We start from the raw sequence: 13796 nt of genomic DNA, 5'->3' as shown, positions 1-13796 counted from the left end.
AACCTTCTACCGGATAAGATTTCACCTAAAAATTCCCTTCTCCTGAGCCTATGAACCCCTTGTAGGGTAATGAGGGCATGTTGTTAGCTGTATGTATAGTTGTATGTAGCCGCCTTAAAAAAAAGGTTGCCAGAGGCTAACTGTGTCCCTTAAGCCACACGTTGAAGCTGGTAGAATCAAAGGATTAACACGCACCTTCTTTGAAAAGAGCATGAGTGGAAGTCAGTTCAGCTTACCCGACTTGAATTGATGGCAATGGTGAGTTCTCTAGCTGTGAGGGAAAGTGCAGAGTATGAAGCTAGTCCATCCCCAATGGCTTTGATTTGCTGCGTGTCCATCTTACAGTCACAGGGATATATCGCATGGAAACAGACCCTTTGGTCCAACTCGTCCATGCTGACCAGATATTCTAAATTAATCTAGTCCCATTTGCCAGCATTTCGCCCATATCCCTCTGAGCCCTTCCTATTCATATACCCGTCCAGATGCCTTTTAATGCTGTAATTGTACCTAACTCTGCCATGTCCTCTGGCAGTTCATTCTGTATACACATAACCCTCTGTGTGAAAAAAGTTGCCCATTAGGTCCCTTTTAAATCTTTCCCCTTAAACCCATGCTCGAGTGTGGCACTCCCCAACTCTGGGAAAAGACTACTCACACCATCCATGCCCCTCATGTCTTGGAGAGTTGGGAGGATGCTGATGAAATATGGAGAAGTTGGCAGGTAACCAAAGGATAGGTTTAAGGAGAGTGACAGAAGAATCATAAGATGAAATCCTGGAACTCCGTAACAGCTCGAGCACGTGGCTCACCACGCCCATCTAGACAGGGGAATAAATGCTGACCAATTCCTACAAACAAATAGACCATTCTTAAACACAGCAAATTCCTAAGATCCGGAATGCACTGCCTGGTAAGATCTTGGAAGCAGATCAATTTGTAACTTTTGAGAAAGATTTGGATAAATACTTCAAGAGGCAAAATATTGTCAGGGCTGTAGGGAAAAATGCAGAGGTACTGGAACCAACTGAATAGCTCTTTCAAATAGCTCTGTTGGAACAGTTATGATGGACCTTTGATTTTGTGGGCATTATATTTCCTTGTTAGAGGTCCATGAACAAAAGTTTGCAACAGTGGAACATGGGGAATGAATAGCAACACACAGGAGGGGGAATTACAGATTTTATTGAATATTATTGGCTCTGTGAAAACTTGGCAAGATAGTATTGATTGACAGTTTCATGTTCTTTGATTATATCAAGTTTGCATAAATGATAGAACAGTTTGTAATTAAAACAAAACTGCAGATACTGAAGATCTGAAACAAAAACAATTTGCTGTAGAAACTCAGCAGGTCTGGCAGCATCTGCGAACAGAAAGCAGAATTGATGCTGAGAGTCGAGTGGCAACCCTGCTTGCTCTCCACAGATGCTGCCAGACCTGCTGGGCTTCTCCTAGCAATTTCTGTTCATTTCAAAATTAATATAACTTATCCAGAAAGAAGCAACAGAATCCTTTTCACTGGATTGCAGCAAGAAATTTAAAAAAGATTACAGCACAGGATTATGACAGAGGTAGTGAATGACATTTATCTTGTAGCTTGCCAAATTGAAAACAAAAAGTGTACATCAATTGAAGCACAGTATGAATGTGGTTTCATTGTTTAAAGGTAGTATCTTAAAAAAATTGCCAGCAACATTTAATACAAAAAAATCAATTTACCCAACAGTCATTGTCATTTTATATAAAGAATGGATTTGTTTTTGAAATAAAATATATGTAAACCTATAGGCGGTCCATGTCTAACAATCTTCCCCTTCACGTGACGGCGAATGTTTGCAAGGCTCTTCAACCCGTGTTGTTCTGAGGGGAGACAGGAACTGGGCTGTCTACCTATGCAACATAATGCAGTTAATATATTAAAGTCACAACAAATTGCTCAATGCATATTAGCTGCAGTTTTTTAACAAAGCCCAAAGGTACCCCTTTATGTTGTCAGTATTTAATTTTTGAAGCCTTTGGATTAGTTGCGTTAACCACGCCACTTAAGCTTTGTGCAGAAATTAGGCTACCAAGGGGCAATATATGCTTTGCCGTAAAGTTGCCACAAACCAACCAATAAGCTCATAAGCAATGCTATATTTGATAAAATATTGCATAGTTACTGTGAAACATTTAAAAAAAGCCAGTGACTTAAAGCATTTCACATATTAGAACTTCTCAATCATGTCAAGACTTAGGCCAAAGTTTCACAAAGTTGGCAGTTTGTAAAGACATGATAAACCTATCTAGCAAAATGAGAAAGTAATTCACCTGTCCAAAAACCAGCAAGTACACTTGTTAGCAGCATAAGTATCTTAAATATAAGACAAGATGAAAGTAACATGCACAGTCTATAGCAGTCTGGGAATCTAAACTTCAGTTATAAATTAGAGATAGTAGGAAGAAGGGTCTAGGCCCGAAACGTCAGCTTTCCTGCAGCTAGGATGCTGCTTGGCTTGCTGTGTTCATCCAGCTCTACACCTTGTTATCTCAGTTATAAATTAGAGATAATGGGAACTGCAGATGCTGGAGATTCCAAGATAATAAAATGTGAGGCTGGATGAACACAGCAGGCCAAGCAGCATCTCAGGAGCACAAAAGCTGACGTTTCGGGCCTAGACCCTTCATCAGAGAGGGGGATGGGGGGAGGGAACTGGAATAAATAGGGAGAGAGGGGGAGGCGGACCGAAGATGGAGAGTAAAGAAGATAGGTGGAGAAGGTGTGGGTGGGGAGGTAGGGAGGGGATAGGTCAGTCCAGGGAAGACGGACAGGTCAAGGAGGTGGGATGAGGTTAGTAGGTAGCTGGGGGTGCGGCTTGGGGTGGGAGGAAGGGATGGGTGAGAGGAAGAACCGGTTAGGGAGGCAGAGACAGGTTGGACTGGTTTTGGGATGCAGTGGGTGGGGGGGAAGAGCTGGGCTGGTTGTGTAGTGCAGTGGGGGGAGGGGATGAACTGGGCTGGTTTAGGGATGCAGTGGGGGAAGGAGAGATTTTGAAACTGGTGAAGTCCACATTGATACTATATGGCTGCAGGGTTCCCAGGCGGAATATGAGTTGCTGTTCCTGCAACCTTCGGGTGGCATCATTGTGGCAGTGCAGGAGGCCCATGATGGACATGTCATCAAGAGAATGGGAGGGGGAGTGGAAATGGTTTGCGACTGGGAGGTGCAGTTGTTTGTTGCGAACTGAGCGGAGGTGTTCTGCAAAGCGGTCCCCAAGCCTCCGCTTGGTTTCCCCAATGTAGAGAAAGCCGCACCGGGTACAGTGGATGCAGTATACCACATTGGCAGATGTGCAGGTGAACCTCTGCTTAATGTGGAATTTCATCTTGGGGCCTGGGATGGGGGTGAGGGAGGAGGTGTGGGGACAAGTGTAGCATTTTCTGCGGTTGCAGGGGAAGGTGCCGGGTGTGGTGGGGTTGGAGGGCAGTGTGGAGCGAACAAGGGAGTCACGGAGAGAGTGGTCTCTGCGGAAAGCAGACAGGGGTGGGGATGGAAAAATGTCTTGGGTGGTGGGGTCGGATTGTAAATGGCGGAAGTGTCGGAGGATAATGCGTTGTATCCGGAGGTTGGTAGGGTGGTGTGTGAGAACGAGGGGGATCCTCTTGGGGCGGTTGTGGCGGGGGCGGGGTGTGAGGGATGTGTCACGGGAAATGCGGGAGACGCGGTCAAGGGCGTTCTCAATCACCGTGGGGGGGAAGTTGCGGTCCTTAAAGAACTTGGACATCTGGGATGTGCGGGAGTGGAATGTCTTATCGTGGGAGCATTGCAGAACACCTCCGCTCAGTTCGCAACAAACAACTGCACCTCCCAGTCGCAAACCATTTCCACTCCCCCTCCCATTCTCTTGATGACATGTCCATCATGGGCCTCCTGCACTGCCACAATGATGCCACCCGAAGGTTGCAGGAACAGCAACTCATATTCCGCCTGGGAACCCTGCAGCCATATGGTATCAATGTGGACTTCACCAGTTTCAAAATCTCCCCTTCCCCCACTGCATCCCTAAACCAGCCCAGTTCATCCCCTCCCCCCACTGCACTACACAACCAGCCCAGCTCTTCCCCCCCACCCACTGCATCCCAAAACCAGTCCAACCTGTCTCTGCCTCCCTAACCGGTTCTTCCTCTCACCCATCCCTTCCTCCCACCCCAAGCCGCACCCCCAGCTACCTACTAACCTCATCCCACCTCCTTGACCTGTCCGTCTTCCCTGGACTGACCTATCCCCTCCCTACCTCCCCACCCACACCTTCTCCACCTATCTTCTTTACTCTCCATCTTCGGTCCGCCTCCCCCTCTCTCCCTATTTATTCCAGTTCCCTCCCCCCATCCCCCTCTCTGATGAAGGGTCTAGGCCCGAAACGTCAGCTTTTGTGCTCCTGAGATGCTGCTTGGCCTGCTGTGTTCATCCAGCCTCACATTTTATTATCTCAGTTATAAATTACCTTGTTTTATACCAGATAGCCTGAAAATCTAACCCAAAGTAATATCTTAAACTAATCCTTTAATATTAAAAATGCCACCCTTAATTGTCTCCTTCTCCAAACCTATCCCAGGTTTCTGCCAGGTGTAGCAACAGACTTGACAGTGAACCTGTATGTCAAGGCCTCTCAGCCAGGTTAAATATCATGTCAACACTCCAAATGTAACACTTTGTTGAGTGATAGCAGGACTCAGAGAGTTGAGTAGTTATAGTTCCTTGAGTGTAGAAGATGAAGGCAAGATCTGACCAAGATATTCATGATCAGTAAAGGATAACTGAAGGAGTTCCTCCTTGTGATGAGGGAGTAACCTTAAGCTTGTAGCCAGACTAGTCACAGAGTGATGTCAAACTATTTCTTCAACAAGGTATCTAGAGAATCCAGGATCTTTATCCTGAAAAGGCTGTGGGTCAACTGAAATTTTTGAAACTAAAATTGGGACACTTTCATTAGACAGAAGTATCATGAGATACAAAATCAGGGCAGGTAAGTGCAACAAAGATACAGGACAGCCGCGATCTCAGTGAATGGTGGAATGGAAATGAAGAACTGGATGGCCTTGTCCTGTTATTCTAGACACAAGATGCTATATAACTGCAGGATGTTGTTATCAAAACCAAGCCCTTCAACATCTGCTTCATTCTATTTCTGGACAATGCAAAGTTAATGAGACAAAACAGTTCACGGAGATTTGATTTTTAGTTTAATTGGAAAATGTAGAAAGACAATACAAGAGACAAAGTGTTTGCTAAGAGCTAAATTAAGTAATTTTCCCACCCTGAAAGAAGAAAAAAAATGCAGTATATATTGATAACCTGAGGAAGTCCACTATTAACATAGATAACAAGGTGTGGAGCTGGATGAACACAGCAGGCCAAGCAGCATCACAGCAACAGGAAAGCTGATGTTTTGGGCCTAGACCCTTCTTCAGAAATGAAGAATTGAAATGAATTTCTGAAGAAGGGTCTAGGCCCGAAACGTCAGCTTTCCCGCTGCTATGATGCTGCTTGGCCTGCTGCGCTAATCCAGGTCTACACCTTGTTATTTCAGACTCTCTAACATCTGCAGTTCCTACTATCTTTCCACTTTTAACATCCAGTTTTACAGCTGGAAAGTTTTAGTGAGTAACACAATCTAGTAACAATATAGGCTAGTAACGTGAATGTTCCTTTTATTTGCATTGAGTAATCATTGTTCCATTATTCAGTCTTTCACTATTAGACAGCACTACATACCAGAAATCTACAGTAGAGCTAAAACTAAATTAGGAAAATTTGGCAGCTTGCTCAATTAGTGAACAGATGGTTTACATTGTTTGTTTTATTTTAAAAATGCACATTTAAGTCGCCTGGCATTGCTGCTGAGGCCAGCATTTATTACCTATCGCCGATTGCCCTCAGGAAGGTGGTGGTGAGCTACCCTCCTGAACAGTTGTACACCATGTGGTGTAGACACACTTATAGTATTGTTAGGAAGTGTGTTCAGCGTTTAATCCTAGTGATCATAACAAACAGCGATTACATCAGGTAAACCTTCTGTCTGTTTCAGTACATCAAATGCCACCAACTCTTAGAACCACAGTGGAATGTAACATTGAAATTCTTGAAAACTTTGGCTATGAAATTTATCTCCAAACCCTTAACCTCCACAAATCCCCACCTGTCTCACTGCCCCATGTTAATTTGAACGCCTAACAATGGAACCATCGGGTATGTTTTATTCGTTCACAGGTCATGGGCAGTACCAGCTCAGCCAGCATTTATTACACATCCCTAATTGCCCTGGAGAAAGTGGTAGTGGACTGTTTGGAGTTTGGACGACATTGTGCTGTTTGCATTCTCCGTTTAAACATACTTCACCGAACAAGAGTCCAGGTTATGACAGTATTACAAAATGTGTTTTTTTAAATAAAGTTAATATCTCTACGTTGAGAAACTGCTTCTATACCCACATGCAAACTTTACTCACTTTATCATGTTTTGACCGTTTGTCTAAAGCTGCCTTGCAGAACAAACAACAAAGTTAAAACAGATAGGGAGAGTCACAGCAGTAGCTTACAAAGCTTCAAACAGAGATTTGCCCATCAGGAGGAGGAAATTCGTTATACACAGACACCACTTACATTTAATGTTCACCTGCATTAATATTATGTTCCCCTTTCCAACCATGAGTTCTAGGGAAGGAGACTGTCTGCAGATAAAATGTTGGTCCCTCATTGTTCACTTCAATTATTCCCAGTTGCATAAATATGATAACTGCACAGCAACTTAGGAACAAATCAGATTGTGACTGATTTCCTGTCCTCTCAGACTGGTTTTCCCAGGACCAGACAGGTACTGGGTTTTAATTATTTCTGAGACTGAGTGCTTCATGGTAGTGGAAGGTGTCTCTCTCTGAAACTGTCCCAGCACCTGGCTGGCTATATCCATGAATGGAGGTACAAGACATCTAGATCCTGACTATAGCGTCCTACCATGAACAGCAATAATGGAAAAGGCATGAATACTAAGTGTGCGGATGATACAAAATTGGGAGATATTCCTGATGGCAAGGAAGGTTATCAAAAATTACAGAGGGATCTTGATCAGGTGGGGAAGTGGGCTGAGGATTGGCAAATGTAATTCAATACAGATAAGTGTAAGGTGTTGCACTTTGGAAAGTCAAACCAAGGTAGGGTTTATACAATAAATGGTGGGATCCTGAGGAGTGTTGTGGAACAGAAGGATATAACAGTACAAGTACTTGGTTCATTGAAAGCAGGATCACTAGCAGACAGGGCGGTGAAGAAGACATTTAGCATGCTGGCCTGGAGTTGGGACGTTATGTTACAGTTATATAAGTCGTTGGTGAGGCTGCACTTGGAGTATTGTATACAGTTTTGGTCACCCTCTTATAGGAGAGACATAGTTAAACTGGAAAGCCTGCAAAGAAGATTTACGAGGATGTTGCCAGGACTGGTAGGCCTGAGTTATATTGAGAGGTGAGCCAGGATATGAATTTATTCCTTAGAATGTGGGAGAATGAGGGGCATAGATAGGATGAAGCAAATAGTCTTTTTCCTTGGGATGGGGAATTGAAAACTAGAGGGCACAGGTTTGAGGTGAGAGGGGAAAAATTTAAGAAGGACCTGAGGGGAAACTTCTTCACGCAGAGAGTGGTGAATATATGGAATAGGCTGCCAGGGGAAGTGGTTGAGACAAGTACAATATTAACATTTAAAAAACATTTGGTTAGGTACAAGGATGGAAGGGTTTAGAGGGATATGAAATAAATGCAGGCAATTGGAATGAGCTGAGTGGGCTCGCATGGTCAGCAAGGACCAGTTTGGGCCGAAGGGCCTGTTTCCAGTTTCCATGCTGCATTACTCGATTCCCCTACTTTAAAAAAAACATAAGTGCAGGTTTGGTCAATTTGATGTTCATTAGGATTCCACACTTCACATGAAATCACATTGAAATATTTTAAGTGATAATTATAGGGTCCTCCAGATTAATAAGGACTGCTAGGTTTAATAGTTGATTAGGATTTGTGCCAGTAGTCAATGGCCTGTTTTTAATTGTGTCGTCCCTCTCCATCTCTTCCTCCTCCCTTTGGGCAAACTGTCAGTCATGATGGTTGTGAACCTGCTCAGAAGCTTGGTATGGAATTCGGAAGACTTTGATGTGGAGGTGTGACGCAATCTGAATGCAGACAGCAGTACAGTAAACCAGCAAATCGCACAGAGAGAAGACCTGGAAAAAAAACACATCAAAACACGACTCTCATTTTCATCTCATGTGATAACCAACAACAACTTGCATTTAAGCAGCACAGTCAAACATGGGAAAATGTCTGATGATTAATCAAACAGATTGAACACCCAGCCACAGAATGAAGAATTTGAACAGGTGTCTAGAAGCTGTTCTGTTTCAGAGGTCTAGTGGCAGAAAACACAACCTCTTCTGGTTGTAAGGTTAACATGACGGCATTCAATTAAACAGAATCTCAGAAGCAGAGAGATCTCCAAAAGCAGGAGGTTACAGCAATACAGTACAATGAAGGGAACTGAAAACAAGTAGGAAGACTTAGAACTGAAAACCAAAAATGCTGGATGAACTCAGTTCTGACTAAGTTGTATCAGACTTAAAACATTAACATGTTTTCTCTCAGCAGGTCCGGCAGCATCTGTGGATTCTTGTTCTGGCACACTTTGTTTCCTTATTTCCAATATCCACAGTATTTTGTTTTTGTAGGAAAATTTGAAAACCTGAGGCATTGCTGAACTGAAAGCCAGTGTTGATTAAATTAAAACTAAAGAACTGTGGATGTTGGAGATCTGAAACATACAAGAACAGAAAGTACTGGAGAAACTTAACAGGTCTGGCAGTGTCTGTTGAGAAAGAAACAGAGTTAATGTTTCAGGTCCAGTATGACTTCTTCAGAACCAAAGAACAGTGACTACTCAAAACATTAACTCTGTTTCTCTCTCCACAGATGCGGCCAATGTTGAATAGTGAGATAGGGTGATTGATGAACTTGGGGTCTGATTGAAAAACTTGAGACCCAAGGTAACCAAAGTGTGTTCCTAAGATGCTGCTTGGCCTGCTGTATTTATCCAGCTCCACACTTTGTTATCTCGGTTTCTCCAGCATCAGCAGTTCCCATTATCTCTAACCAAAGTGTTGATGAGGATTTCAGCAGCAAAGGGGCTGAAGCATCAAGGAGGACCTTGGTGATCAAGCGGCACAACTTCAATCCTGTTAGACCTTTTTAATCAAGCTGTTTATACAAATTATGACGTACTAGAGTGGTGGGATTTGAACCCAGACCTTCTGGCCCAGAGACAGGGTTACTACTTCAGTGCCGCAAAAACTCAGCATCTCCTTTATACCGAGATAACATTTTCAATACTGATACCATGGAGTGTAGATTAGAAATGCTGACACAAATCTTAATTTCAGGGGGTTGATTGGGAGAAGCACAGATACCCAGTAATGTCCTTTTGTTGGATGCATCACAGGGACAAATCACTGATTTCAAAGAGAAAATGAATCAAATAATTTGGTTGCTGGGGAGTGCTCATCTCTATAAAGTTGTGTAGACCAAAACTGCATTGCATTAGTGAGGAGGATGAAGGCAGCTAATCTGATGAATCAGGGCAGGACTGATATGCTTATTGGAAAGGTCTTGGGGAGTGCTGTCAAGCAAAGAGACCTTGGGGTGCAGGTTCATAGTTCATTGAAAGTGGAATCGCTGGTAGAGAGGATAGTGAAGAAGGCATTTGGTAAGGGAACCTTTATTGGGCAGTGCATTGCATATAGGAGTTGGGATGTTGTGGTTGTACAGGACATTGGTCAGGCCACTTTTGGAATACTGCATGCAATTCTGGTCTCCCTGCAATAGAAAAGATGTTGTGAAACTTGAAAGGGTTCAGAAAAGATTTACACGGTTGTTGCCAGGGTTGGAGGGTTTGAGCGTGAGGGAGAGGTTGAGTAGATTGGATCTATTTTCCCTGGAGCATCAGAGGCTGAGGGGGGGGAACCTTATAGAGGTTTATAAAATCATGAGGGGCATGGATAGGGAGAATAGACAACGTCTTTTCCCAGGGTGGGGGAGTCCAAAACTAGAGGGGTGTAGGTTTAAGGTGAGAGGGGCAAGATATAAATGGGACCTAAGGGACAACTTTTTCATGCAGAGGGCGGTGTGTGTATGGAATGAGCTGCCAGAGGAAGTGGTGGAGGCTGCTACAGTTACAGCATTTAAAAGGCATGGGGATGGGTGCATGGATTAGAAGGGTTTAGAGGGATATGGGCCAAATGCTGGCAAATGGGAGCAGGTTATTTTAGGATATTTGATTGGGTTGAACAAATTGGAACAAAAGGCCTGTTCGCATGCAGTACAGCTCTCCGACTATACCTGAGTTGGGCAGATAGAAACACACCAGTTCCTCTGTTGCCGGGAGGAGCTGGAGTCAGGGAAAGCAGAGTAAGGCACAAAGCAACTCAGGGGGTGATAACAGAAACACTTCTTTATAGAGACTGTGTGCAAATCTGGAACTCATTCTCTCAAAGCAAAACCTGCTGCGACTGGGGGCTTATGTGAGGGGGTGGGGGTGTGGGGGACTATCGATCAGTCTGACAGGATGAATGGCTTACTCCTTTGATTTCTTAAAATTTCAAGACTGACATGCATAGATTTTTGTTGGGCAGGATTATTAAGGATATTTGAGCCAGGCAGGTCAATGGATTTAACAACCAGGAACAAACACAGAAGTTGCTGGAAAAGCTCAGCAGATCTTGTAGAATCTGTGAAGAGAAGAATCAGAGTTAATGTTTCACGTCCGGTGACCCTTCGTCAGAATAGGTCTGAGGAAGCGGTCACCGGACCCAAAACGTTAACTTTGATTTCTCTTCACAGATGCTACCAGACCTGCTGAGCTTTTCCAGCAACTTCTGTTTTTGTTCCTGATTTACAGCGTCCGCAGTTCTTTCAACTGAACAAACAGACCTCACTGTAAGATAACAAAGTGTGGAGCTGGATGAACACAGCAGGCCAAGCAGCATCTCAGGAGCACAAAAGTTGATGTTTCAGGCCTAGACCCCTCTCTGATGAAGGGTCTAGGCTGAAATGTCAGCTTTTGTGCTCCTGAGATGCTGCTTGGCCTGCTGTGTCCATCCAGCTCCATACTTTGTTATCTTGGATTCTCCAGCATCTGCAGTTCCCATTATCACTGATACAAACAGACCTCACCGAATGGTAAAACAAGCTGGCAAGGCTGAATGCAAGATAACAAAGTGTGGAGCTGGATGAACACAGCAGGCCAAGCAGCATCTCAGGAGCACAAAAGCTGACGTTTTGGGCCTAGACCCTTCATCAGAAAAATTATGTCTGGCAAGGCTGAATGGCCTTCTCCTGTCTGTAAAATGGTGCAAAACTGTTTGGTCAGGACTTAGTGAGCTGGTATTAAAGTGTGTTACAGAACACAAAACAGTGAAAAGGATACAGCCAGAGATATAGGGACAAGTTACAGAAAGGTGGAAAAACTGTGCTATCTCTAGATGACCCAGAATGCTAGTACTCTGTTTAAAACCTGCATGTGCTGATACTGAATGCAAAAGGCGGACAATTATCTGCACTTCAACAGTCACTAATTTCAAAGACAAATTATCTCCAAAATGATCATGTACAACAGAACACATCTGAGGTTCTGAAGAAGACTCACTGGACTCGAGATGAAGGATTTCACCGAGCAGGCAGGTAACTGAAGCTGAGGCCACGAAAAAAATCAGCCAAAAACTTGCTGAATGGAGGAGCAGGGTACAGGTGCTGAACACCTACTCCTGCTCCCACTTCTTCATGAAACTGTATTTCTGTCCACAGAACCTGCCAGGCCTGCAGAATTTCTCCAGAAACTTTTGGACCTTCAGCATCTTTAGTTCTGTTTTATTTTAACATTTGAAGTGACAACACATGGATAAGCTTGTAACCCTTAAAATGTTTTGAATAAATAAATCCAAGCCTCTTCAAAGAGATCAATGCAATGTACTTACCATTGCTGCCCACAGTACAAAGTACTCGTTAATGAAACTATTGAAGTATTGGTTCAGGAAAAGCAGCCCAGGCCCAATGAATGCTGTGTCTTGTAGTTTCATCTTACTTTTTGTCATGTGTGCCACCTATAAAAATCAGCAGGGAGAAGTCGTGCTTTAATAATTATAGTTGAAACAGCGGCGTCCAATACTCACATACAGTATACTGAACACTGTCACGTCAACATTCAGTATTTACTTCAATTACACTGAAAACTCTTACAGACAGGAAGAGGCCATTCAGCTCTTTGAGCCTGTACCGATTCTCCGAGAGATTGAGAAGGTGACGGTGAGTTGCCTGTAAGATATTAATAGCAATAAAAACAATATACGAGGAAATCTAAAGGGACTTAAAGCAGGTAATACTCTGGACCTCAGTAGCGTTGAAGGATGTAGTACAGCAAGCATTTAAGGCAAATGGCATGTGGACCTTTATTACAAAGGGCTTTAAATAAAAAAGTAAAGGTGTCCTACTGCTATGCTATAGAGCTCTGGTGAGACCATATTCTCAGTTTTGGTCGCCTTACTCATAGAAAGATACACTTGCCATAGAGCTAGTTCAAGAGAGATTCAGCAAACACTCCTGGTATGCAGAGATTGACCCACAAGGATGGATTAAATTCTTTGGAGTTTAGAAGAACGAGACGTGATATTAATCCAGTTTACGCAACTGTCACATGCTCGACAAGATCATGTAGGATAGTGCTTCACCCTGGCTGGCGTTGTAGATCCAGCGGGCACAGTCTCAGGGCAAGGGACTGAGATGAGGAAGAATTTGTCCAACTCAGAAGGTGGTGAATCCTCAGGAGGATGACCCTCCGACACTTCCGCCATTTACAATCCGACCCCACCACCCAAGACATTTTTCCATCCTCACCCCTGTCTGCTTTCCGGAGAGACCACTCTCTCCATGAGTCCCTTGTTCGCTCCACACTGCCCTCCAACCCCACCACACCCGGCACCTTCCCCTGCAACCGCAGGAAATGCTACACTTGCCCCCACACCTCCTCCCTCACCCCTATCCCAGGCCCCAAGATGACTTTCCACATTAAGCAGAGGTTCACCTGCACATCTGCCAATGTGCTATACTGCATCCACTGCATCCGGTGTGGATTCCTCTACATTGGGGAAACCAAGCGGAGGCTTGGGGACCGCTTTGCAGAACACCTCCGCTCGGTTCGCAATAAACAACTGTACCTTCCAGTTGCGAACCATTTCCACTCCCCCTCCCATTCTTTAGATGACATGTCCATCATGGGCCTCCTGCAGTGCCACAATGATGCCACCCGAAGGTTGCAGGAACAGCAACTCATATTCCGCTTGGGAACCCTGCAGCCCAATGGTATCAATGTGGACTTCACCAGCTTCAAAATCTCCCCTTCCCCCACTGCACCACACAACCAGCCTAGCTCTTCCCCTCCACCCACTGCATCCCAAAACCAGTCCAACCTGTCTCTGCCTCCCTAACCTGTTCTTCCTCTCACCTATCCCTTCCTCCCACCCCAAGCCGCACCTCCATCTCCTACCTACTAACCTCATCCCACCTCCCTGACCTGTCCATCTTCCCTGGACTGACCTATCCCCTCCCTACCTCCCCACCTATACTCTCCTCTCCACCTATCTTCTTTTCTCTCCATCTTCGGTCCGCCTCCCCCTCTCTCCCTATTTATTCCAGAACCCTCACCCCATCCCTCTCTCTGATGAA

At 44.4% G+C, this 13796-nt stretch overlaps 1 protein-coding gene across 2 annotated transcripts in view; it reads right to left on the bottom strand.

Moving 5' to 3' along the window:
- Positions 1–1169: 1169 nt before the first annotated feature.
- The window catches only part of chpt1 (choline phosphotransferase 1), a 45025-nt gene continuing 32398 nt past the window's right edge, over positions 1170–13796 (bottom strand). The window contains exons 7-9 of one of the 2 annotated variants that reach the window (XM_059652577.1): positions 12053–12178; positions 8147–8254; positions 1170–1893 (exon numbers count right to left, since the gene is read on the bottom strand). In XM_059652577.1, the coding sequence (XP_059508560.1) occupies positions 1849–1893; positions 8147–8254; positions 12053–12178 (279 nt within the window). In that variant the 3' untranslated portion in view covers positions 1170–1848. The remainder of the gene's footprint in view (positions 1894–8146; positions 8255–12052; positions 12179–13796) is intronic. The other variant, XM_059652576.1, reaches the window with a different exon arrangement.

This window comes from Stegostoma tigrinum, chromosome 18 (assembly GCF_030684315.1).
Source record: "Stegostoma tigrinum isolate sSteTig4 chromosome 18, sSteTig4.hap1, whole genome shotgun sequence".
NCBI classification, from domain to species: domain Eukaryota; kingdom Metazoa; phylum Chordata; class Chondrichthyes; order Orectolobiformes; family Stegostomatidae; genus Stegostoma; species Stegostoma tigrinum.
Note: the sequence above shows the minus strand (reverse complement) of the source record. Positions and strands in the feature narration are given on the sequence as shown.